Source organism: Pteronotus mesoamericanus, unplaced genomic scaffold, assembly GCF_021234165.1.
Source record: "Pteronotus mesoamericanus isolate MK-2021 breed Mesoamerican mustached bat unplaced genomic scaffold, CSHL_Meso_final scaffold_371, whole genome shotgun sequence".
Taxonomy (NCBI): Eukaryota; Metazoa; Chordata; class Mammalia; order Chiroptera; family Mormoopidae; genus Pteronotus; species Pteronotus mesoamericanus.
The window spans coordinates 1,177,019-1,203,845 of NW_026555314.1; the positions used below are offsets into that span (position 1 = coordinate 1,177,019).

The 26,827-nt window shown below is 53.1% G+C and overlaps 1 protein-coding gene across 1 annotated transcript; it reads right to left on the reverse strand.

Annotated features, from left to right (window-relative positions):
- Positions 1–1,379: 1,379 nt before the first annotated feature.
- Positions 1,380–26,513, reverse strand: SLC2A11 (solute carrier family 2 member 11). The gene is made up of 12 exons (XM_054592718.1): positions 26,456–26,513; positions 23,753–23,851; positions 13,096–13,256; positions 8,403–8,527; positions 6,671–6,800; positions 5,960–6,108; positions 3,151–3,338; positions 2,925–3,035; positions 2,459–2,560; positions 2,311–2,386; positions 1,953–2,080; positions 1,380–1,698 (listed from the first exon to the last, which is right to left on the reverse strand). The coding sequence occupies exons 1-12, from the start codon at positions 26,474–26,476 to the stop codon at positions 1,498–1,500; spliced, it is 1,491 nt and encodes a 496-aa protein (XP_054448693.1). The 5' UTR covers positions 26,477–26,513; the 3' UTR covers positions 1,380–1,497.
- Between the last annotated feature and the right edge of the window lie 314 nt (positions 26,514–26,827).

Consider the following 26,827-nt stretch of genomic DNA (forward strand, 5'->3'; position numbering starts at 1 on the left):
ACTAACAACACCAAGTGCTGATGAGGATTTGGAACATCTGGAATTTTCAGCAATGCTAGTGGGAATACTGAAGGGGCCAAACTTTATGAAGAGAAGAATTAGAGCCCCCCTTAGTAACAAGATAGGATAATGACTGAGCCTTGACTCAGATAAACAGCCCGTAAAAGCAGGGTCAGAGCTGAGGATAAGGGAGGAACTAATACCAAGAAAGACATATCAGGGTGCAGCCCCCATGCAGCTGGGCCAGAGTCGACAAGAATAAGGAGGAGGCATAGGGCAAGAACAATACGGATATGGGCAGACTAAGGGGAACAAGTTGACCCACACTAGAACAAACAATACCCCAAGATGATGGAAGAATTGTGACACCCCCAGTAACAATGTAGAAAAACCAAACAGCCAATAGCTAACCGCCACCTCTTGCCCTTGTATCCTGCTTGCTTGCTCTGCTTATAAAAATCCATGTAATCTAACAGCAGCGCGCCTTTTTTCCTTTCGAGGGAAAGGTGGCCCCTGCGCAGGTAAAACTTGGCCAAATAATGAAGAGTGTGTGATCAAACTCTAATTTCTGAGCTCATACTTGTGGGGATCGTAACAAATACCAAACAGTATAATCACTTCAGAAAAGTTTCTTCTACAGCTAAACGCACCTTCATGATTAAACTCAGCAATTCATTTACCCAAAAGAAATGAAGAATTATGTCTATACAATGACCTGTGTAGGAATGTTCACAGCAGTTTTATTCCTGATGGTGCAAATGTCCACCAACAGGTAAATGGATAATAGATTACGGTGTAGCCATACAGTGAACTACTACTCAGAAATACAAAGGAATATATATCAATGCGTGCAACAAACTGCATGAACTTCAAAAACTATATGGAACAAAGCCAGACACAAATGCACACATACATCATGGAATCATGTCAAATTCCAAAAAAGGCAAATCTGGCCTGTAGTGACAGAAAATAGATCAGTGGTTGCTTGGGGCAGGGGTGGGGCGGGTTACTGATTGCAAAGGGAGATTTTGGGGCGCTGTGAATGTTCTACCTTGATTACGGTGGTTTGGTGGTTTCATGGGTGGATAAATCTGACAAAACTCATCAAATGTATACTCAATCTGGATACACTTTATTGCATGTAAATTACACCTCAATAAAGTTGATTTTTTTTTAAACATCAAGTTCTCAGAAAATTCTTTTCTGACCACACCCCTCTTCAGCTACATCACCCCCTCCCCTACCCCCGTGTATGCACACCCTTTACAACCTGTATTTTTCTTCCACTGCATTTCCCTGAGTTTGTAGTCATGTTTCTATTGGTTTCCTGTTTGTTGGCTGCCCCCAGATGGGGAGCACCAAGAGGCACCATGCCTGCACACAGTAGGTTGCCATTCAATAAGCGCTCATTAGATGAACAAATACAGGAGCTAGTGAATGGAGAGGAAGCAAAGGGAAGAACGGCAGCTGGATCCGGGCCCGGCCGCACCTGCAGGGCTACAGCTCCGTGGACTGGATGACGTGCGGGCCTCTCCACGTGGGGCCCTGGCTCCGCCTGGGGAGGTTGAGTCTGTGCAATTCTTCAGAGATCTCCAGGAATGTCTTGCCTTTGGTCTCAGGGAGGAAGAAGCCAGTGTAGAGGGCCCCACAGACACAGACACCAAGGAAAGGCACATAGAGGAAGTGGGACAATCCCTCCTACAGGTTAAAAGAGACCCTGAGACCCGATGTGGCCCCATTCAGGCCCAGAATGGAAGGCCCCACAACAGGTCTTGAAGGGGGACTTGTCTCTGTTTGCTGGGATAAGCCCTACCCTCTTCAGCCTCAGTCGTCTTGGGTGGAGGCCTCCCACTGGGATTTTCATGCTGACAGAGACAAAACCTAAGGCAGCTCCCTTCCCCAAGCCCCCCTGCCCCCCCCACCCCGCCATACCCTGGAAGGGGCAGGCCTACCATGATGAAGGGGAACCCGAGCCCAACCAGGAAGAGCATGGTCCACATGAGCGCCCCACAGACCACGTAGGCAGCAGGCCGGGCCGTCTGGTCAAACAGCTCCGTGGCCAGGATGCCTGTCACTCCAGCTGGAAGGAGGGGAGGGACAGGAGACTGCCACCCAGGGCTCCCTGCCCTGCCTTTCTCCCACCTTTGCCCCAACGTGGGAGTGGGCCCCTGTGTGTTCTTCCAGAAGCCTTGGTAGAGGTGGGGATGGGGACATACAGGCAACATAGCATTCCCGCCCACCCATCTTTAACCCCGATGTGCATGGTCCTTCAGCAAGTCCCAAAACCCAGGCCCCCTTGAGCGCACTCACCAGGACCAATGCCAAAGCTGAGGATAAAGGCGAAGATGCAGGACATGGCCAGGTAGGGCATCCAGGGGAAGGAGCTCTGCCGCAGAGGGTGGAGTGAGGGGGGGTCAACCGGCACCCAGCCACCCGCCCCCTCGCCCCACCCGGCTACCTGCAGGCACAGCGCCACGGTGAAGATGCTCCCCCAGAAGGTCATCAGGCAGTATCCCCCCATCAGCAGCACCCGCCGGCCCACCCTCTCAATGACCGCACACTGAAAAGGAAAGCGCCCCCCCATAACTGGTCTGGCCATGGTCCCCTTGGTTTGGGAGGGGGGAGGGGCCTCACGAGGAAGTTGGTGGCGGGGTAGGGAGCAGTTTATTCCTTCAGGAGATTAAGAAATTAATTTCCCAGAGGTCCCTCAACTTTATTCAGTTTCCTCATCTCAAAATAGTGGTCTGAGTACCCAGCAAACAGCAGGTGCTCAATAAAATGCTGGCTAACTTGCCACATTTTAACACAATGACCTCGAGTGAGTGGGAAATGGCTTAAAGAAGACGGAAGTCCTTGGGTGTCAGCACCTCAGGCCCCCCCTCCCCCGCAGGGCTGGTGGCGGACCAGCCCAGAGCCACACTCACACTGACAAACGCCATGAGCAGCTCGCAGCACCCGGTCCCGATGACAGCATACTGGACCTTCTCCTCAGGGATCCCCGCCTCCAGGAACACAGAAGAGGCATAGGCGTACACCTGGGAAGGTGGGCACAGGGCCGGCTCTGGGGCACTGGCGGCTCCCAGGGGCCTGCAGCACTCAGCCCACCGCCCAGAGTTGGGGGGTGGCAGGGGGGACGGGCAAGGACCGCACCGAGTCGTTCCCGCAGAGCTCCATGGCACTGCCCAGCACTACGAGGCTCGTCACCTGCCTCCGCAGGGTGCCGTCCCCGAACAGCTCCCACGGGCGCCGTGCTCGCAGGCCCTGGCAGGCAGCGCGCTCCTCCTCCAGCTCCGCCAACTCCGCCGCCAAGTCCGCGGTGCCCCGCAGCTGCCGCAGTGCTGGGGCAGAGCAGGGCCACTGAGCTCTCTTTCTGCTGGCCTCTCTTTGGCCCCCCACAGTGAGCTTCCCATCCCAGACTCCCCTCTCTCTCTCTGGGCCCCCGTGGACCTACGGGTTGATCTTCCTGGCCCTGTCATTTCACAGCATCATGGGCCAGAAAGAGCTTTAAAACCTCACGATTCTGTGGATCCATCAGACAGGACACAGAATTGTGATAGATTGTCATCATCGTTCCCAGTTCTTCACCCTCTCCCTGTACCCATGCCCTTTGCTTTGGGATTTTGCAGCTGTTTCCACTAAACAGGCAAGTACACATCCCTCGGAGCTGGGTTCCGCCACGTGACTTTCCCTGCTCCATAGGATGAGTCTGTAGGGAGGGCATGCCCCTGTTCCAGCCCATGCCTCAAGGGACCTTGCTCATGTCTATTTGCTCTTCTGCCATCATCATAAAAACTTGCCAGGCTAGCCCCCTGGTGCCAGGAGGAGCAGAGATGGCCCCGCTGGTACCATACTAGATCAGCCAAGGCCCAGTTAACCTGCATGAGTGACCAAAAAGAGAACAGCCACTAGTCGGACACAGCCTACATCAGCCAACCCCGGAGAAGCCACAGAGGCTTGGATGAAAGAAGTTGCTTCTTTTCTTGGCCACTGAGATGCAGCGATTGTTAAGCAGAAATAGAAAACTGATGAATAAACTGGTACAAGGAGCGGGCGCTACCATAACTAGGATCCGTGATCTATGGTATTGGTTCCAAGCTCAGACAGAATGATGAGGAGGCTGGACAACTGAAAGTGTAGCGCAATAGCACGGCAGAGGGAAAAACAGACCTGGTGGACTTCTGGACTGGGACGAAGGGACTGCCAAGTGTTGAAAACATATACTGGCTGCTTTTAGCTGAGTACTCTAAGCTTGCTTTATAAAAAAAGACATGAGCACAAAAAGACCTTCAAAGGGAACAAAATTTAATTAAATTTAACTTATTCCATACTTGCAATGTTTCAAAAAACAAACAAACAAAAAAACATCTCTTTTCTTATCTCTTTCTTATTTCTTGCCTCTCTAGCTAGCAAAAGTCCCCAATTAAGGAACAGCCTGACAACCTCATAGACTCTCATGGCTTAAAAAAGGGCGCATTATAGGGGCTTTAGGGTGTTGGTCTACTGCAGCCTGATGTGCCCCAAATTCCAGGAATTAGGTCTCAGGAGAGAGGCATGTCTGAAAAAGTATTGTGAGTGTGGGTTTTTGGCACATAAATCAAATACATAGAAAATTCACATTGTTTTTGAGAAAACTGTATGGACAAAAGTTCTGCCAGCCTGGATGAAAAGAGGCTGAGGCCATTTGAAATGTAAAGACTTTTGTGCCCCAGCTTTCTACAGGGACATTTCCAATGCCCTCTTCAGCAGGTGACAAGGAAGGCGTTAGGCAAGGACATCTGGGAGGACAGGAGCAAGAACCTGGGGAAGCGATGGCAGGGGGCGGGGGGGGTCCCTCCCAGGAGGCAGAGGAGCACCCCCTACGCCCAGGGCGGGGGAATTGGCAGCGTTTCCCAGGGGTCCTGCACTGCTTTCCACTTCCTTGCCTCCTCCTCCCTTGAAATGTAGGTCGTTTTAGCCACATCATCCCGCTTTCACCACTGAGTACAGGGAGAGTAGAACACTTGTGTTTCTGGCTCCTAAGTCTCTGGATCAAGAGAAGGCACACATAGGCTTGATGTGATCTTAAGATCCTGGACTTCAAGCCTGGTGCCATTGGATAAGGCTCTGGGGTGGGGGGGTCCCAGATGGCAACCAGCATGTTTTACACAGAGGAGGGACGTGAATAATAACTGTGGCCGTGATGGCAAGCTGAGAAAAATATATTAGCGGGCCCTCCCTAAATCTATGTCCTTTGCCACATGAGAGGATACACCATTGAATTTCCCATCCCTTAACTTTAGGTCCAATAATGTGACTCTCTCGGGTCAATGGGATATTAATTGGCACGAGGAGACCAAAGGTTTGGAAAGTGCTTACTCCACTGGATTTGCTTTCTTGTGCTTCTGCCATCACCGTAATAAGAACATTCCTGGGATAGTTGGTTGGTACAAAGAGTGAGAAGAAAGGCATGCTCCAGCCCAGACCAGCCTGGATGGGCCAACTCTCAGCTGACTGCGACACCATGAGTCAGCCCCGCTAAGATCAGCAGAGTTGTGCAGCCAGCACAGCAAGTAAATGAGTAGACAATGCTATAAATGATTGTTGTTTTAAGCCAGAGATTTGGGGATCGTTCCTTGGGCATCATTACTGTGGCCGTAGCTAATGGGTAAGACCATCAGCAGCCATTTGGCACCGGGCCCGTGAAGTCTTACATGGTGTTTCATCGTGCATGTGTGTGGGGAGCTCTTTCTCTGCACCACCCTGGGGTTCCTGGGTAGCAGGCTCTGGGTCTGCTCCATCCAGCTGCCCTGGCACTCAGGGCAGCTCCTTGATAAACAGTTTTAAAGGGATCAAGAGCTGGCACAAAGAGAGGGACAACTTCTCCCTGAAAAATGAAACTTGAAAAAAGGGAACCCACGTGCTCTGGGCAGATGTACCTATTGGTCAAGAGTGGTCTGGGAGCCCGAGGCCAGGGACTCACCTGCCAGGCAGGCCTCAGTGTCTCCGCGGTCAATGAGGAGGTAGCGCGGGCTCTCAGGGAGCAGGGGCAGGGAGGCCAGCTGGAGCACCCCGGGCACCAGGCAGCTGGCCAGCAGCAGGGGCCAGGCCTGCGGGCCCCCCAGGAGCTCCCTGCAGATGCAAAGGAGAGGCCAAGCCAGACACCTCCTTACCAGAGCCCTGCCCGCCTGCCCGCCTGCCCCCTGCCCGCCTGCCCCCTGCCTGCCTGCCCTTTTGAGGACAGAGGGTCTGCATTGCTTCTTTGTAACCAGCCTGGGCCTGGACACCAAGACCCCTCCCACCCAGGTAAGGACCCAAGACAGGGCAGGGCTGTCGCTGCACCTTATCCCTAACAACTCCTCTTTCCACAGCTCCAGGCTTTGCCATCCCCTCTCTTTTCTGGGATGACCAAGACACGCTCCCCTGTACTAGCCCAAACCTCCACCCTCTTCTCTGTTAAGACCTGCCTTCTGCATCCTGATCGGGAGAGAACAGAAAAGTATGATTCACACTGAACTGTGTCGGGCTGACCGATACCCACTTTGTGTACTGACCAGATGGAAGTGGACAGGTTTCAATACCTTAATACCAAGGAGCAATGCCTTGATCACCTTAATAGATAGGGAGAAATTTAGGCCAAGAAGGGCTTTTACTGGCATCCCTCAAACCACCCTGCACATGGGGCTGCACTTACCTAAGTCCAACCACCTGACCCATTACGATCCCCAGGGCAGTGAAGATGGCTGAGGTCATGGTCACGGCGCCTCGGAGCTCCTTGGGCGCGCTCTCCCCCAGGTACATGGGCTGGATGTTCATGCTCACACCTGGACGTGTGCACAGCCGAGTCAGTCGTCAGACTGGATAGCATCCTGCGCCCCCGGCAATGCCCAGGCCTGCCTCCCCCACCTCCATGGCACCTCATCTGCTGGATCCTGGCCCTGAGTGCTGCCCCCTCACCCCATGCGCTTGGAGGGGTCCCTCCGCACCTGCTCTAGGACCGGCAGGACTCTAGGCCCACCCTCACGACTTCTGAGAGAGACACCTTTCTCAGATCAACGCCCACCTGTGCCCTCGCCACAGTCCCACCGTGGTCATTGACTCTTTCTAGACCCCGTCGCCGGGATGACTGTAAAGGGCTCTGAGTGGGCAGTGGGAGGAGAAGGGAAGGGGGCGTCCAGCTGCCCACCCGCTGCCCCAGCTCTCACATCAACACTTGCACTGACCACTGCTGCTGTAGGTTCTCACCCGTCCCCACGTCCCCGAAGACAGGTGGTACCCAGGCAACCAACGGGAAAACAGAGCCGGCCTCCCGCTGCCCACCCCTGAAGGTGAGAGCTGGCAGAAGCTAGACGGCCGCAGTATTTGGGCATCATCCAGCTGAGAATGCTGCAGGGAGTGCTGGTCCACTCCCTCCCTGACCTGGGATCAGGAAACAGCTCTCATCAGGGTCCCGCCTCTCTCTAAGCACTGGGTGCAGGGAGCTGGGAGGAAGGTGGGTACACTGACGGCTGAAAAGTCTCAGAGGTACCCTGCTCTTCCTACAAACATGTGGGGAGGGATTTCTTCCATGCTAGGTCCTCAGGGCCCAGAGACAAAGTCTGATCTGCTTCCTTTTCCCTGGAGTGCGGGCTCTTCTTACTGACTCACTTCTCACACATGGACTGTGGCAAAACCAATGGTGTATGACTTCTGAGGTTAGGACGTGAGGAACATCGGGACATCCTCCTTGAGCCACACACACGTCTGTCCTTCTCTTTCTTGTGAGAGGGACCCACAGGCTGAGGAGCTGCAGCCTCCTGCTGAGAGCCAGCCCCAGAGGACTGCAGACCCGCCAGAGGCTGACCTCAGCCTCACGAGAGACCCTAAGCCAGAAGAACCCACTAAGACACTCCCAGGTCCTGACCCACAGAAACTGACAGATTCTTATACACATTGGTTATTTTAAGCCCACTAAGTTTTTAAGTACTTTGTTTCACAGGCCTAGAAAACTAATATAGACATCGACACTTGGCTGATAGAACAGCAGGGAGTCAAGGGGGGATTTGTTGATGGGAGCCCCTAAAAGCCCAGGCAGATATGCTCAGAATTCTGCTCCTTCCCATGACAAGCCCCCAAAACTGAGGAGTCCCTAACAGGCTCCTCTGCCTCTGTATGGAAGACCAGAGAACTCATCTTAGATGTCTTTACACCTCGGCTGCCAGGAAGCTCATGACTCAGAGTGCTACTCACACACAGAACCCTGTTAGTGTAGGCTCGGGGATGTTTATCCCCACGTCCCTGGGCAACTTCTTCATTTTTCTATGCCCACTTTAAATGTCTAGTTATGAGCCTTTTAAGATAAACCAATTCAATCATTTTGCAAAAACAAGGTGGGAATAAGCGAATGAGTAGGGATGGAGAGGGAGGAGGACGCACCCGCCCGGTACCTGCGCTGACTCCCACGAGAAGCCGTCCCAGCATGATCATCTCGAAGGAGCCCGCTCTGCGGCTGAAGCCAAACAGGACTGCTGCAGCCACCACAAAGATGTTGTTCACCAGGAGGGACTGCTTCCTTGGGGGACGAGGAACACAGGCAAGAGAGGCTTGGGTTGGTCCAGAGGGACTAGCCCTGGGGACCCCTCTTCCCTTCTTTGCAACTCCAGCCAACGTTGACCGCGGGGCTGGGGGTGTGTGGGGGGTTACTGTGCTAAGGAATTCCGCGGGCGTGGTGGGGGTGTGTGTGTGTGTGTGTGTGTGTGTGTGTGTGTGTGGACTGTGCTAAGGAATTTAAGCCACGCAGGTGGAAATGACCTGGGGCCCTGTGGGGTATGCCTAGGGAGGCACACTCCCACTCCCCTCGCCCAGCATGCCCCAGGTCACTCCCCTGTCTGCCTGTACCACAGCTTGAAATGACAGAACTTATATTTTATGGCTTTATCCCTCAGATTAAGCACCACTCTCCCCAAAGTCCTCTGTAAAAAGATGGAACTGGTATCTAAATCAGAACCTGCCAGATAGCTGGATGGCCCATGCTCATGAGGTTCAATGGGACAGACTGCAAACAAAGAAGGGGGCACTGGGAATGCCCGCTGCGCCACCACTGTGAGGCATGGGCTCTGGGCTCCTGGTGCTGAGCTCGGGTGCGGCTGTCACACGCCTGCCAAGAGATCTCACTGCAGATCGCCCGGCTCACCATACTGATAGGGAAACTGAGGCCAGGGCTCTGCCTAAAGTCAATAGCACACTGGAGATAGAATATGAACCAAAGCTTAGATCCCCTGTGTCTAGAGAATGAAGAATGACAGTAGATTATAACAAGCTGGATCCAGTGGTAACTCCAATTGCAACTAATATACCACGTTTAGCTTCCTCACTAGTCCAAATTACTAAAGTTCTTCCACTGTGGCTATCTACCTGGTGAGTGTGTATTGCGACATGTCAATAGAGACATCAGAAACATTTAGCTTTCACCTGGCAGGGACAGAATTACACCTTTCATGACCTGCCTACAGAAAACAGCAGCTCCCCAGCTCTGGACCATAACCCGCCCCACAGGCCATCCTGCCGGTCCCACTATTTGGATGACTTTACACTGAGAGGACCTGGAGGAGAGGAAGCAGCCGGAGCGCTGGCTGTCTCAGTTAAGTGCGAGCATGACAAAGCGTGGAAGCTTTAAAATGAAGAAGCTGCCATTTCAATAAAATTCCTGAGGTCCAAAGGACTAAGAGATGCCAGCATATTTCCTCCAGAGTGCATGGCAAGTGGTTGCCCTTCCTCTATGAAAGACAGCACATCTCAGAGGGTTTCTCTCCATTTTGGAGGCTGCGTGTGCCACACTGGGTGTTGTGACTGGACACACTTCCAGGTGACTGGAAAACCTGGCAGCTTTGAGTGGAGCTAAGCAAGGGGGGTGTTCTCTCATGGGTCCGAGCCAGGTGCAAATAGTTTTGCCACTTGACTCTTCAGACCTGGGAGATCCTATGGTGCTCAAAGTGCCTGTGGCATTTGCTTAAAAGGAGAATCACAAGCAAGACCTCAGGTTTGGGAGGAAAGCTACTTTACTCCAGCAAATTACTGTCTTCTTAAACAGAAATAGCTTGTGGCTTGTCACTAGGCCCTAGTGGGGGAAAAAAAAAAACTAGAGTGGGACACCTGGTGACCATGTGCCCATCACGAACTGGGTGCCATATGACACTCCTAAGCTAAGGCTGAGTGCGCCTACAGCACGCCATCACGAAACAGAAATGGTGCGCACCAAACCTGGCCCCTGTGGGCCCCAGATTCTCATAGCAGGTTACAACAGCAGGCCTACACGACCATACTGCTACCTGTCTCCCAACGCAAGCCCAGGTCCTCCTGTCTTTAGTTCAAAACAAAGCCTGACCCCGGTTTGCAGATGGTCGGGTGGATATGTTGGTTCCGTCAGAAAGGTAGAGCTATGGCATGAAAGCTCACTCAGAAGTGACCCTAAAGGATACTGGAAGAGTTAAACTCTTCCTGTAGACAGAATCTTGAGCATGGAATTTTGTCCCTTTTCCAAAGGGTTTGGTTGGATAGTCAAAGTCTTAGATGGGACAGAATTTGAAGGCTGGTTTCAAGGAGGTGTAGGGAAGGGTAAACATATGGATCTCGCAGAACTGGCCCAGAACCTGAACATATATACATGTCCATGTTTCCACTCAACAGAAGCCCCCCGCCACTGCAGACGAGGCTCTTAACAATCTGGCAGATAGGACACACTACCCCCCGACCCCCTCCATCCTCCTGCCTTTCTCAGCAAGCCCAGTGCTCACTCCAGCAGCTCATAACGCAGCAGGTAGGGTTGCAAGGATAGAAAACGCACCTGGAATTGAGGACTGGGGCTTTCTGTCACCAAGCTGACTAACCACCTTGCCACCCTACACAGCTAACCCTGACTCCCAGAAATGGCAACACGTTGGGGTTCCAGTCAGCTACTGAGTGGCAGATGAACACCACGGGAGGCCTGCCATGGTTGGGGGACAGTGATGGTTATCAATGGAATAGGCATATGTGCTGATTTGAATCAATTCCTTCCCTTCATGCTTCTGCCAGTGCTATTATCCAGGGACATGTACCAAGTACCATTAGATACTCAGGCAACAGCTATTATTACCTCCTTCTGAGAAAGGAATTTCCTTCTTAGAAAGAAAGAGCCTCAATTTGTTTGGGAATGTGCCTCTACCTACCCCTTCTGGTTCAGCTATGAATCCAGTAATCTAACCCAGTCCTGATGATCTCACTCTCTATGCTAGAGACCCAGAGCTGGGCAGTGAGACACAGTGCCTTACTAAAAAGGCTTTTTCTTTCTGATGTAAAGCATTAGCTGAGAAGAAATCCCCCTTCTGCTGGACAGTGTTGCATTGGAGTGAAGCGCTGCTGTAGCCTGAGGACAAAGCCGACACAGTGAAACCGGAAGCTAAGGGACTCTCAGAAGAGCAGACCTGGGGCACGAGGCAGCCTTGAAGTCACCCACCGACAGAGTTCCTGGGTGAGATAAAGGGTCTCCTACTGTTTTGGCCAACTGAGTCGGGGTTTTTGTTGTTTACAGTGGGAGACATCCTAACAGATACACCTGTTAAATACACAGACATGCTACCCATGGAATTTTGCATCCAACAAAGGAAGTTACATCAGCCAAACAGGAAGAATGGGTGCCCACGGAATGCATAGCCGCATTACGAATCCCATCACCCAGAGGCAGAGCGGAACAGCCTGCCGAAGACCCCATACCATCAGGACTGCTAAGGCCACTCAAGAATGAGGATTTGGGTCAGCCCAAAGGATAAAGAGCCTCAGCCGGGGGAGCGCTAGCCAAGGACAAGAGTGGAGAACGGGAGGTGGAAGTCACCAAGGAAGGCAACAGCTTGTGACCACTTCCAAAACCAACAGATGGAATTCTGCCTGTGTTTCTGGGCTTCCTGTGTCACATGCTCTAAAATAAACTCGTCCGGCACTGGCCCGGTGGCTCAGCTGGTTGGAGTGTCATCCTATACACCAAAAGGTTGCAGGTTTGATCCCCGGTCAGGGCACAGAAGGGAGGCAACTGATCAATGTTTCTCACATCAGTTTCTCTCTCTCTCTGTTTCTCTCCCTCCCTTCCTCCCTCTCTAAGATCAATAAACATATGCCTGGGTAAGGATTTTTAAAAATTTTTAAATAAAAATCAAATTCATCCACTACTTTTCTTTTCCTTGGTTAGTTTTTCCCTTCTATTTCTTCTTCTTTCCTTTTCCTATGGGCCGTCTTGATGGCAGTTAAATTCACCATCAAACGTGCAGGTTGACGGCAGGGCTGGCAGAACAATCATCACGTAGAAACCCTGCCCTCAAAAAAAAGGTCCCCTTCGCATCGGCCCTGGTGGCTATGACAAGACAATGCTCGGAGCGGTCTCACTCAGGGAGAGGTGAATGCATACACTGGTGCAGACGATGGGGTGGCTGAGTGACGTTAGGCGGGGCATGTGTGGAGCGGACTATATGGGTGAAATGTGTCCCGGCACCCCAGGTGGTGGCTAGCGAAGGGGCCGACTGTGATAGCCGTTTGTTTTTTCTGCCTGCCGTTGCTTCTGTTCTCTCTTTCACAGGTGTAGGCATGTGATTCAAGATGGGCCAATAACAATCCATCTTCCTGGATTCTGCATTTTGGACTAAGACATTTCCCCCTGGAGGGAAGTCCACAGGTCTGGCCGTGGCGACCCTCAGTGCCGCTGTGGGTCTGGCCCCTCTCGAGGCCTGGCTTTGGAGCACTTTATTTCACCCTGTGAGCTGCTCCTGTATCCTTCCAGTGACTACAATTTTCAGTTAATTCACCCAGAGTCTGTCTTCTTGTTTGCTGCACAAGAACGGCATCAGTTGCATACAAAGTGGGACATGAGGCCCAGGGAGAAAACACTTGTTTGCAGTCAAATAGCATTTGTTGGCAGAGATGGAACTAGGAGCTCAAGTCCTCCCTCACACACAGCCCAGGGCTCCTTCCTCTGCCAAATCCTCTTGGAGCTGTGACTCTTATGGTGAAACCACAGGCAGAGCAGGAGGCTGGGGTCTGCCTGGCACCCCAGTCAGCCTGCAGACTGGGGTGACCCTCGTTAAAGGGAGTTGGGGGTTCACAGGAAGCACTTACCTTCCCAGCATGACGGCCAGGGGCCCTGCCAGCAGCGCTCCAAAGAGGCCCCCAAGGTGGTACAGAGACACGACCAGAGACCACACAAGCAGAACCAGGTGGTCAGGCAGTGGCTGGCCAGTACGCGCCTGCCACGTCTGATTGGTGAATTCCTGCACGTGCTGTGGACAGAGATGCCAGTCAGACCCCCGGTGGGGACTATGCACCACAGGCCTTCTCCTTTTCTGCCACAGGGCTCTGCCCCTGCAGAGAAGGCGCCAGGTCTCTTGAGCAATTCTACTCCCTGCCTGTGGGCAGAACAAACTCGCCTGAGCACAAACTCCCTTTCCCACACAGTGTCTCCTGGAGTCTAGAGCTGTACAGTCTCCACTTGCCCCTTGGAGCCCACTGTCACCCCACCGCCCTGCTGTGGGCCCTGGAAGCCACCTTCATGGCCCCCATCCGCTGGCTCCCTTGCCGACAGGCTTTCTGTTGGAGCTGGCCAGCGGTGAGCACCAGCAGGGCATCAGAGGGAAGTAGGAGGGGCGTCCGTTCCCGTCCAAGCCACATGGCACTTCCCCGCGTGCCACTAAACCTGTATTACTGCTACTGCACTCCCAGCGGCCTGTGTGCTCTCAGTGCCCTGCTCGGTCCTTCGTAAGCTGCCCTTTGTGGTACCTAACCCTGCCTGACTTGTCCGGAATGTGCTGTGTTTCCATGGGACCCTTGAAGGGGCCAAACTTTAACACTAGGTCAAGCCTGGGCCGAAACAAGAAACTAGAACAAACAATACCCCAAGATGAAGGGAAGAATTAGAGCCCCCCTTAGTAACAAGATAGGACAACGGCTGAGCCTTGACTCAGACAAATAGCCCATGAAAGCAGGGTCAGAGCTGAGGATAAGGGAGAAACAAATACCAAGAAAAACATATCAGGGTGCAGCCCCCATGCAGCTGGGCCAGAGTCGACAAGAATGAGGAGGAGGCATAGGGCGAGGGTTGAGCCTTGCCTCAGATACACATCCTGACCAGAGAAAGAGTAGGGGGCCCAGTAACAGCCTTGAACCTAATCAGCAAAAAAGAAAGAAAGAAGCTGCCTATTGCTAACTGCCACTTCTCGCCCTTGTATCTTGCTTGCTTGCTCTGCTTATAAAAACCCGTGTACCCTTACAGCGGTGCGCCTTTTTCCTTTCGAGGGAAAGGTGGCCCCTGCGCAGGTAAAACTTGGCCAAATAATAAAGAGTGTGTGATCAAACTCTAATTTCTGAGCTCATACTTGTGGGGATCGTAACATTTGGAGGCCCCAGCGAGATTCCCCCTTTTGTGGAGTAAAAGGACGGGAATCAAAGGGACCAGCTCGAGTTGGGTGAGTTAAACCGAGAATTCTCTGAAGGGGAAGGAAAGGCTAGCCTTTGCAGCCCTGAGGTGGTAGGTGAGACGTCACCGGCAGTCCACCCAGGGGGCTCCCAAGGAGGGGACGCCCTCGGGAGTCGCGACAGGGTCGCCTGAGGTCGGTTTTGGTGCGCAGCGCGGGGAGAAACGGGTACGGGAGCGCATGCGAAAGTGCCGTGTGAGTGAGCGAGTGCCTGTCTGTGTGACTCCACGGGACAGCGAGCCTACGGAGTCTGAGTGGGCCCCAACCTGCGGTTCCTCGGTCTGTCATATGGCATAACGGCTGGGAGGTAACCCGGATTCTACTCGGGCAGCCTTAGCTAAGACAGACCCAAGTCCCTCGCGAGAGGAGAGGCCAGGCGGGCGAAAGTGAAAGTGCTTTAATCGTTCCTGTCTGTCCAAGTCGTCTCCTAAATGTGCGTGTGTGAGGCCGGCCGAAGAGTGAGCGGTGTAAGTGAGAGAGTGGTGTGGAGCCTGGCCGCGTGTTTAATCTTGACCCTCCTCGGTCTCATCAAGTCACGATCTTTGGACCCAAAATACGTAAAGACATGGGACAAGGGGGGATCCACGGGAGCGGTCGAGGGTTCACCTTTGGATTGCATCTTGAAAAACTTCTCTGATTTCAGAAAGCGGGCGAAGCGCTATGGAGGGAGTCCTCCCGACCCGGAGACCCTCCGAACGTTCTGCCAGCTTGAGTGGCCCACCTTTAATGTTGGGTGGCCGACTGAGGGAACTTTCCAATTGCCAATTTGTTTCTCGGTCCAACGAGTCACCTACGTGGTGCCTCATCCGGACCAGCAAATCTACATCAATGTCTGGACGGATATTGCCACGGATAGACCGGGCTACGTCCGGAAGTGCAGCCAAGGGCAGGCAGGGACAAACAGGAGGGGTAGAGCGGTGTGCTTAGCCGCTGGATCGGGCGAGAGGAGAGGCCCCCAAGGAAATAGCAGAGGGGGGAAGTGCTGAGCCCCAGCCGTCATCGGGACCTGAAGGGAACCGGCTGTATCCAGTCCTGCCAGGCCGGCCGGAGGACCCCTTAGATCCTGTTAACGCCCCACCGCCGTATCCCGCCCAGGCGGCACCCGATTCCTCCGAGCAATCCGGGGAAATTGTTAGTCCGCCCCACACCCGGGGAGGGACCTCTTACAGTGGTGAGAGACAGAAAGGCAGGCGCGCTCCGGACTCTAGAGAGCCGGCCCTGCTACCGCTCCGAGAGGCGCCCACGGCCCCGGACACCCCTAGGGCGCCTCCTAGGCTAATCTATGTCCCCTTTTCCACGAGTGATCTATACAATTGGAAACACCAGAACCCCCCCATTCTCTGAGAAACCCCAGGGCTTGATTTCCCTACTGGAAACTATATTCCGGACCCACCAGCCCACATGGGATGATTGCCAGCAGATATTGCAGACCCTGTTTACGTCTGAGGAAAGGGAAAGGATCCTGAGGGAAGCAGGGAAGGCGGTTATGGGAGAGGAAGAAGGGACAGCGGGAGGAAGAAGGGAGTTGGAGGAAATACTCCCCTCCATCCCCCCCGATTGGGATCCGAACACTGGAGGGGGAAGGGAGGCACTTCTGCAGTACCGCCGAGCTCTTCTGAGGGGATTGCGGGCAGCAGCCCGCAAGCCCACAAATTTTGGGAAGGTGAGTGAGGTAGTGCAGGGACGAGACGAGACCCCTGGCGCATTCCTGGAAAGATTAATGGAGGCGTATAGGGTATATACCCCATTAGACCCAGAGGCAAGAGAGAATAGGAGACTCGTAAACATAGCCTTTGTCACGCAATCAGCCACGGACATAAGGAGGAAATTGCAGAAGATAGAGGGATTTGAGGGAGAGAATATCAGTAAACTGCTAGAAATAGCCCAAAAGGTATATGTCAACAGGGATGACCCAGAGGTTGGGAAGGCTAGGGAAGTAGCAAAAATTTTGATAGCGGCGCAGAGGAAAGGAGGTGCACCCAGAGGGAACACCGGTAGGGGGAACAGAGAGAGGAGGGGAGCCCGGCTAGAGAGGGATCAGTGCGCCATCTGCAAGGAGAAGGGGCACTGGAAGAGGGAATGCCCCAAGAGGAAGGGGATAGAGGAGCTAAGGGGGACCCCTGGGGTGCTCCTGCAGACCCTGGACTGACGGGGCCAGGGCTCCATAAGCATTGGCTCCCGGGAGCCCATGGTCACCTTGACAGTCGAAGGAAGACCAGTTGATTTCCTAGTCGACACGGGAGCCACCTTTTCTGTCCTGAAGCAGCCCCAAGGAAAACTAGAAAAGGAGACAGCCAAAATTGTAGGGGCCACCGGGAAATCAGAGACTTATCCTTGGACAAGTGCGAGAATTACGGACCTTGGAAAAGGGACAATCACTCACTCTTTTCTGATTATACCGGATTGCCCCTACCCTCTGCTAGGAAGGGACTTACTTCAAAAGTTGCAAGCCTCCATAGTGTTCAAGACACCCAAGGAAGAGAAGGGGAACCCCAGCTTAGAAGTTACTGTTCCTCTGTCGGAAGAGTACCTGCTAGCTGTGAGTGAGGCCGAGCCTCATTCCACTGGAGTTCCCCAGGCACTCTGGGAAAAGATACCTGGGGTATGGGCAGAGACCAACCCCCCAGGACTGGCAGTACATCAGGCGCCAGTGGTAGTCCAGTTATTGAGTACAGCCACCCCAGTGCGAATCAGGCAGTATCCGATTCCCGCCAGAGCCAAGGAGGGGATAGCTAAGCACTTGCTGCGGTCACTGGCCGCTGGAATTCTGAAGAAGTGCCAGTCTCCCTGGAATACTCCCCTGCTGCCTGTGCAGAAACCTGGGACAACTGATTTCCGCCCTGTACAAGACTTAAGGGAAGTGAATGCCCGGGTAGAGACAATACATCCCACAGTGCCAAATCCTTATACGCTTTTGAGTGCTTTGTCTCCCACCCACAAATACTACTCGGTCTTAGACTTAAAGGATGCATTCTTTTCCATCCCACTGGCACCCCAGAGCCAGGAAATTTTTGCCTTTGAATGGAATGACCCTGAGCATGGCCTGGGAGGTCAGTACACCTGGACAAGGCTGCCCCAGGGCTTTAAAAATTCCCCTACCATTTTTAACGAGGCTCTCAGCCAGGATCTACAAGAGTACAGGAGAAAACACCCCGAGGTAGTACTCCTACAGTACGTAGACGACCTTCTCGTGGCTGCGTCCCACGCCAGTGATTGCGAACAAGCAACAGAGGACTTGTTGAGGGAGCTCGAGAGGCTGGGATACAGGGTCTCAGCCAAGAAGGCACAAATCGTGTCTACCAAGGTAAGCTACCTGGGGTATGACCTGAGCGGAGGATTAAGAACCTTATCTGAGCTAAGGGTCCAGACTATCCTAGGGATACCAGAGCCAATCACCAAACGGCAGGTGAGAGAATTTCTAGGAGCCGTGGGATACTGTAGGCTCTGGATCCTGGGGTACGCCAGGCTTGCACAGCCCCTCTACGACATGACAAAGGGGAAAGAGACTGAGTTTGCCTGGACTGAGGAGGGGCGGGAGGCATTTCGGGCCCTGAAGGAAGCTCTTGTCTCGGCCCCGGCATTGGCCTTGCCCGATCCAGCCAAACCGTTCCTCCTCTATGTGGCAGAAAAACAAGGAATGGCCTTAGGAGTGTTGAGCCAAACCCTGGGCCCTTGGAAAAGACCGGTGGCCTACCTGTCAAAGAAATTAGACCCGGTGGCATCAGGATGGCCAGCCTGCCTGAGGGCCATAGCGGCTACCTCAGTCCTGGTGAAGGAGGCGAGTAAGCTAACCTTGGGGCAAGACATCCAAGTAGTCGGGGAACACTATGTCGAGCAAGTACTCCGTGCACCGCCTGGTCGTTGGTTGACCAACGCACGACTGACCCAATATCAGGCACAGCTCCTGAACCCCCCGGCTGTCAGATTCCTTAAGACAACTGCCCTGAACCCGGCCACCTTGCTACCAGTCCCCGAATTGGGAGTGACTCATTGCTGCTCCCATGTCCTGGAAACGGTAGCCGGAACACGGCCTGACCTGCGGGACCAGGCCTATGAAGGTGCTGATCTGACTTGGTTCACGGATGGGAGCAGTTTTGTAAGTAATGGACACAGGTATGCTGGAGCGGCAGTGACGACGGCGGATGAAGTAGTGTGGAAACAAGCTCTGCCCAAGGGGACATCGGCCCAGAGAGCAGAGTTGGTCGCGCTCACCCGAGCCCTCCGGATGGCCGAGGGAAGGACGGTCAACATTTACACGGACAGCAGGTATGCTTTTGCAACAGCCCATGTGCATGGGGCCATCTACCGGGAGCGCGGGCTACTGACGGCCGGAGGTAAGGAAATCAAGAATCGCCAGGAAATCCTAGAACTGCTGGATGCGCTGTGGATGCCCAAGAAGGTAGCCATCATTCACTGCCGAGGGCACCAGAGAGGAAGTGACCCCGTGGCGAGGGGTAACGCCCTGGCTGACCTGGCGGCCAAAGAGGCGGCGGGAGAGGAGGCTGCAGGAGTACTCCCCATGGTGCCTACCCCAGTGCTACCTTCCCCGCCTACTTATAGTAAGGGAGAGGAAGTAGAAGGGAGGAGGCTAGGGGGAAAGGTAGACAAAGGAGGTTGGATGGTGCTCCCGGATGACAGGCTTTACCTGCCCAAGGGAGTGCTAACCCATGTAGTCCGAGAAATGCATGCGAGCTCACACCTAGGGCGGGGAAAACTAGAAAAGTTAATATTAAAATATTACAGGGCTCCTAATCTAAGGGAGGTTATAGAGTCTGTAGTGTCCAGATGCCAGACATGCGCCAGGGTAAACGCGCAGAATCAAAAATGCCCTCAATTTATCAGGCATAAGGGAAATGCCCCTGGAGAGATCTGGGAGGTTGACTTCACTGAAATGTCAAAAGGGAAATTGGGATACAAATACCTCTTAGTTCTAGTAGACACCTTCTCGGGCTGGGTGGAGGCCTTCCCCACAAAGGGTGAAACGGCAGCCACGGTAGGGAAAATCTTAGTCCGAGAAATAATTCCCAGATATGGCATTCCCGTGGCGATTGGATCAGATAACGGGCCTGCCTTTGTATCCCAAATATCCCAAAACCTAGCTGGGAGACTGGGCATAACCTGGAAATTGCACTGTGTGTATAGACCCCAAAGCTCAGGGCAGGTAGAGAGAATGAATCGGACATTGAAGGAAACATTAATTAAATTAAAGGAGGAGCTTGGGGAGAACTGGGTAGAATTGCTCCCCTTCGCCTTATTTAGGGCTCAATGTACCCCGTACACAGGAGGGTGGACGCCTTATGAAATCATGTACGGGCAGCCTGTGCCACTAGTGCCCAAGCTGACTAGAGAGGAGATGGAGGCCTCTAATCATAACTTTCTAAAGTCCTTACAGGCACTGCAGGCCCTCAGAGAAGAAGTCCGGAGCCTACGAAGGGAGGAAAAGGAGGCAAATGAAAGAGGCGGTGCTGGCGAACTAAGGACACTGGACCCCGGTCAATGGGTATGGATCCTGAACCACCGGCGAGGAAGCCTTGAACCCAGGTGGATCGGGCCATTCCAGGTACTGCTAAGCACCCCGACTGCCGTTCGGGTGGCTGAGAAACCCTACTGGATACACCTCTCCCACATTAAGCCAGCTCAGGACCCCAGTGAAGAAAAACCATGGAGAGTTCGACAGGACCCAGGAAAGCCTCTCCGGCTCTCTTTTACCCGCTCTTAATATTGATTGGATTAAATTGGGAAACGAGCGGGTATGAACTCCGGGAATGGGTGTTAATAAGGACGAGGGATGGAACTGTACTTGCCAAGAACCAAACATGGGGGGAGAGGATTGTTTCCTTTAGGGTAGATTTCTCTAAATTCTTCGATGACAAATTTTGTGACTCCCCAGCAGCATGGAGACATACTGATTCCGTGGAGGGCCCCCTCCAGGACAATCTCCCCTCTGCCTATACAATAGGCCTAAGTGATTGTGACTCTAACACCAAGAATAGGGCTTTATGGTACACCCCTTACTATGCTTGCCCTGAGCCACCCCCGGGGAGGAGGCGGACCTGCGGATCCTATACAGACTTCTATTGTAAAGCTTGGGGTTGCGAGACCCTCACGGACGGGGGTTGGAATCCAGGCGGGGGCAAGGACCCCCATATAGCCTTGATCCGCAACAAAACTATGAAGCCCAGCTCTGGGTGGAATAACGCCTGTGCCCTAGACAATTGCAACCCAGTTGTAGTCACAGTCCTGAAACCCCAGGACCCTGAATGGACGAAGGGCCGAACCTGGGGTATCCGGCTCTACGTATCAGGGACAGACCCGGGAACCTTTTTTACTATTCGCAGAATACCCTTAGTGAATCGACCCTTGCTAAGAGGCATAGGGGGAGGGCTACCCCTGCCCGCCCGGCCTGTTCCTACAGGCACGGCATCCCCCCGAAGAAAGTTCCATCGTGAGAGATTCTGGGAATAGCACAGGAAATAGGACTGACTACAATAGTCTCCTGGGGCCTAGTGAGGGATGGAACCAGTCAAAACCAGACAGACCCTGGCCTATGGAACAGAGAAAGCCGCCCGAGCAGGAGGCAAATGCCTTAGACCTCCTTGATAGGTTTTTCCCCTATTTAAACAAGACCCAGCCCGGTCTGACAGAATCGTGCTGGCTATGTCTCAGTCCCCGTCCACCCTTTTATGTTGGGGTAGGGGCAAATACCACAGAGAATTCCTCAGAGCCCATCAAAGTGACCAAGGACAATTATCCGTATCATATGCCAGAGTGTCACCAGGAGGCCACTTTAAAATTAGCAGATTTTCATGGAAAAGGGACATGCTATCTCTTGGCCAATTTCTCTTCCTCATTATATGAAAATTATTGTACCAGTTATGTGTATATGCAGGAACAGACCCCCATACAAGAGGAGGAACCTGAGATTCTAAAGGCTCAGGGAGGGACTATGGTTTGCTTGTACAAGAGGAGTCATGAAATGCATAGCCCCCATAAACCCTGATATTTGTGTTAGTGCCTATATCATTCCCCAAGTTTATCTATATGGGGGAGATTCTAACTTCCTGCCACAACCCTCCCCTCGAGTTAAGAGGGTCCCCCTGCTTGTGCCCATCGTAGCTACAATCGGAATAGTACGCTCTGCTGCCCTAGGGGCAGGTGCCCTTGTGCAGGGAGAAATGAGTCTATGACAGCTGTCACAAAATTTCTCTAAGGATGTGTCCCTACTACAAGAGCAGGTAATATATCTAGAGAAGCAAGTAGACTCGCTAGCAGAAGTAGCCCTCCAAAATAGGTGAGGATTAGATCTTCTGTTTTTGAAGCAGGGAGGGCTTTGTGCTGCTTTAGGAGAAGAATGCTGCTTTTATGCCAACCACTCGGGAGTGATAAGGGAAAACATCAAAATTTTGACTCATAGGTTAAAAGAAAGGGATAGTGAGGAAGGTGATTCCTCCTGGTATGCCTCCATGTTTAAAGCTTCACCCTGGCTGACTACCCTAGTGTCGGCCTCAGCTGGGCCGGTCCTAATCCTCCTACTAATCCTGTTGTTTGGCCCAATAATATTGAATAAGCTCATAGCATTTGTGCGGGACCGTATAGAGGTTGTGAAACTGATGGTACTGTCCCAGCCCTATACTCTACTAACCACAGAAGACACTGAGTCAAGGGTTTGACAAAGGATGAACAAGAAAAAGGGGGGAATGAAGGGGCCAGGCTTTAACACTAGGTCAAGCCTGGGCCGAAACAAGAAACTAGAGCAGACAGTGCCCCAAGATGAAGGGAAGAATTAGAGCCCCCCCTTGGTAGCAGGATAGGACAACGGCTGAGCCTTGACTCAGACAAATAGCCCATGAAAGCAGGGTCAGAGCTGAGGATAAGGGAGAAACAAATACCAAGAAAAACATATCAGGGTGCAGCCCCCATGCAGCTGGGCCAGAGTCGACAAGAATGAGGAGGAGGCATAGGGCGAGGGTTGAGCCTTGCCTCGGATACACATCCTGACCAGAGAAAGAGTAGGGGGCCCAGTAACAGCCTTGAACCTAATCAGCAAAAAAGAAAGAAAGAAGCTGCCTATCGCTAACTGCCACTTCTCGCCCTTGTATCTTGCTTGCTTGCTCTGCTTATAAAAACCCGTGTACCCTTACAGCGGTGCGCCTTTTTCCTTTCGAGGGAAAGGTGGCCCCTGCGCAGGTAAAACTTGGCCAAATAATAAAGAGTGTGTGATCAAACTCTAATTTCTGAGCTCATACTTGTGGGGATCGTAACAACCCTGACTGTGGCAAGCCCTGGGAAGTGCTCATCTGCTGGATGCACGTTACTCTGTTCATTGTTAAGACTGGGAACTAGGGGAATGACTTGCCCACCACCTCAGCCACAGGTTAGGGCTGCTGCCAGGTAGTTCAGACACCCCAGAACCCCACCCCCCTGAGCTGCCACTCAGGAAAGTGAACAGAAAAGAGACCCAGACGCCCTCCTTGCCTTGGTCAGAGATGAAATGTCAGTATCTGGCTGGCCTTAGGCCTTTCAGACAGATGCAGGGGAGGACATTGGGAGGGCAGTGGATTAGGTGTTGGGCCAGCTCTCTCCTGCTCAGGCTGTCCGCCTGCCACCCGCTAGGTCCCTTTAGAGGAATGACCTGTCCAGAGAAGCTGACCTTGGCTGGAACTCAAGAGTGACCATTCAGTGCAGTAGGGGAGCATCTGAGGCCAGGAAAGTCCCATTTGGGGGGACTAGTGATGGCCCACGCGACATAAGACGTGAGAGTGCACAGCCAGGAAGTTCGCACTGAAGTGGGCACTCAGGTCCTTGTTGGATGAACACATAAACAAACGCAGCTAGCTCAGACCTCCCTTTCTAAAGCCATCATTTCATTATTTCTTTAAGGGGCTGGGCTGCTACAATCGCTTCTGCCCAGAATGTGCTCCCACCTAGGCCTCTGCTACCCTCTAACATGCTCCTTTTTGTCAATTACAGCCCCTAAAGTACGGTCACCTGACCCAGATGTAGCCAATGGAAATCTCTACCCTCCGGACCACATGATTGGGCTAGGGGTGGGCATGTGATCCAAGTCAGCTAATCACCCTTCCCAGGCCTTTCTTCAGGAGCTACCAGGGAAGACTTTTGTTTGGGGGTTCCCTGCTGACAGAAAGTGAGTCTGGTGACAGCTGCTTTCTTGTCCCTGAGTGGAGAATGAGGCCAGCCAGGAGGAGGAGAGCCCCAGTACCAAGTGGATGCTGGCCTGAACGTCCCCAGGGACCAGCTGTCAGCCCGCGCCCAGCACTCACACAGTGGGCACAGAAGGTACATACCAAGGTGGGGGCATTGATGATGGAGAGGTTATAGCCAAATTGAAAAGTCCCACCAATGCCGGCTGCACAGATGGTCATGAGCAGGACCTTGCCCTGGATCTAAGGAGAGAAGGGAGAACACAGTGATTAGTAACAGCCTCCACCTCCCTCTCGGGACCAGAACCTAACAATTAAAGCAGTGCAATCTATCTGAACCAGGCAATGAGAGGAAACCAAGGCACAGAAGAGTTACCTAGGTCTCATAGCTGGCAGATAGCAGAACCCAGTCTTCTGCTCTGAGCCCAGGACCTCACTATTTCCCCACCCCCTACCTGTGCTGAGGACAGATACAGCCAAGGAAAAGACAGACATGCGTTTACCATTTGGTGAGATGCTGTGCGGGGGTGGGGGCGGGGAGAGGCAGAAGAGGCTCCAGAGGGCAGGATTCTGCCACAGGTCTGGAGACAGGTCCATGACAGGCACCCTGGCTGCCCACAATTCCTGCAAGACCCACATTACTTCCTCCCAAGCCAAGGAGAAAGCCAGGTGAGAACTCAGGGGTTTCCTTCACTGCAGTTACACGAAAGCTCCACACAGACTGCACGGAGGTGAGAGTTCCACTAAGATAGCAGATCTGCAGGCAGCAGCAAGGGACACAATGCCTGATGACAAGTGAGCCCGTGGGGCAGGAGGTGCAGGTCTCCCAAGACAGCAGCAAATTGTTTAATTCACTGAGATCATTCATGGAAATTGCCTAGAGTCATGACTGCATGAAGACATTAGCTATAATGGTAATTATTAATTCAGTTAACAATATTTCTTGCCTCCCTAGTATGGACCATAAACCTACTGTTCTAGTGATGGGGAAACTCAAGAGCTGGGAAACTTCATTTTTAGGTAATAGCTAATAACCTTAGCAGTTAATGCATGTGAAAAGCTATTGTTTCAGGAACTGAATGTACAGCCCACCCTGACTCCAAAAGACCACAGCAATTCAACCTTTGTGCTCCAGAAGAGCTCATGAGCAGTCAAGGTGGTATCTGAGCCATTGTGTTCCAGGGAGAGATATCCCAACACTCAAGACACAGATAAAGAACATCACCCAGGGCACAGGACCCGGATAGAAAATCACCAGTCAACGGACTGGGACCAGTCAACGGAGCTTTCCTTCCACTGCGGGACAACGGGCAGTAACAAAATGAACAAGGGAAATATAAGTCAGCCGGTGTGACTCAGACAGGAAGAGGGAAAGGGTGAGAGGGAGTGTTTGGAGAGGGTAGTCAGGGATATGCCCTGAGCAGGTAACAGCTGCACAGACTTAAAAGGAGATCAGGGAAAGAGCCACCCAAATCGCTCATGGAAATCAGTGCAGGCTGCGGGGGAAACCCAGAGATGTGGCGGGCAGTGTGGACTGTCCCCATTCTCTCGGTGAAGCAGGACAGCAGGACAGTTTAATAGGAGCATGGAGAAGGAGATACAGGGTGGGGAGGGAGGTGAGGGTGGGAAAGAGTCAGAGTGGGGCGGAGGCAGCCAGGATCACGGCGTTACTGGCCTGTATACAAGGGTTGCGCGGGGGCATCGCCAAGGATGCTAGCAGGTCCTGCAGATGCGGGACCCCATGCAACCTTGCACTATGCTCTCCTGAGCCCACACACTGTACAAACAATCACGAAATATTTTTTTGTACATCTGACGTCTCCGTTAAGCCTTCCGTAGTGGCTGCGCCTATGCAGTTCACGCCGCGCCGCAATTCCTCATCTGAAACGCTAGGACCTGGCGGGTTTCGGAATTCAGACCTCTCCAAATCGCAGGAGGGCATCGAGCACATAGCGAATTTCTCCAGCACTGGGGATCACAGTGGCCGGCAACACCGGCTTTGCCTCTCAGGGGAAGAGGCGAGGTTCGTGGTCCAGGACGAAGCGCATGCGCAGAAAGGGAAAGGCTGTGCAATCATTCCAACACCGCGCCAGTAGCCTCTGAGGGGCAGAGGTGGGGGCGCATGCGCAGTGGGCCTTTGAGAGGCTCAAAATCTGTCTAGAGGCCCAAGCTGTCGCGCAAGCGCAGTGTGTATTGAAATGGTCTGAGTTTAAGGCTTGCGCAAAGCATATTCTCCGCCAGAGAGCGCGGCAGAGGCGCACCCTACACGCGCAAAGTATTAAGGGGAAGGGGTTGTCCCTCGAGCAGGTCACTTGCTTCTGAAGCGCTAAGGGTGGCTTCAGATCGTTTTCCAACCGTCCCTTTCCGCAGCTCTGAGGCTGAAAAGCCACACACTCAGCCACACACTCCCCTGGGTTGAGCCTGGGGCGCAGACCGAAAGGGAGCTGTGATCCAAGGTACCTGGGCCGAGCCCCTGCATGCGCTTCCGCACCTCGCAGCCGATGGCTCTGACCACCGCGCTCAAGACTCACCCGAAATTCTGGCCCCTCGTCCCCTCCCCCGCTGCTGCCTCCGTAGTGAATCTCTGCAGGACTCTCCCTCGCTCCCTCTCGAACCTCAGCCACCATCCCTTCCAGCCCCTCTGCCTAGCTTCCATTTACCCCGACCTGGCGTCCAAGTTCGCCACCAGAACCCAGGAGTCCCATGTTTCCGAGGCCCCTGACCCCAAGCGCATTCTGAAGGCTGAGCTCTTGATTTTAAAGACATCCCCACCCGCCTCCAGTTCAGGTTGCCCACCCTTTCCTTAGAGGAGGGGCAGAATTAGGAGGGCGCGAAAGGCAGACCCACCAGTCTCTGGAGCGCTCTCATCTGTCCGTTCTGACAGAGCAGGTGACTTTGAATGCAGAGAGCCGGTCTCAGGTTGCCACCAGGGGATTCATTACGTGAGGGGCCGGTAGCGCCCACGGTCCGGACGCACTCAGAGGTGAGGAACCACAGGGTCCACTGGGCTGGATTAATCTTTTATTTCTCAGGGCCGCTCAGGTCCCTCATGGAATCCGTGACTAGGATAACGCCAAACTGAAATTAGACCTTGCCAAAGATGTTTTTGTGGGTCACAGAAACTTAGACCTGAAAGTGACTGAGCAAAGACTGATAGACATACACTGGACATGTACCAGAATGGATATTTGCAGCGCCTCTATTGCTCATGCTTCATTT

What these genes read in the sequence shown, in the direction of transcription:
- SLC2A11 (XM_054592718.1), bottom strand. Translation starts at nt 26,476, where the DNA reads ATGAGAGCGCTCCAGAGACTG. An exon ending in GGTCAGGTGGTTGGACTTAG is followed by an intron (nt 6,109 to 6,670) that starts GTAAGTGCAGCC and finishes TTGCATCTGCAG; the next exon opens with GGAGCTCCTGGGGGGCCCGC. An exon ending in AGCTCTGCGGGAACGACTCG is followed by an intron (nt 3,036 to 3,150) that starts GTGCGGTCCTTG and finishes CCACCTTCCCAG; the next exon opens with GTGTACGCCTATGCCTCTTC.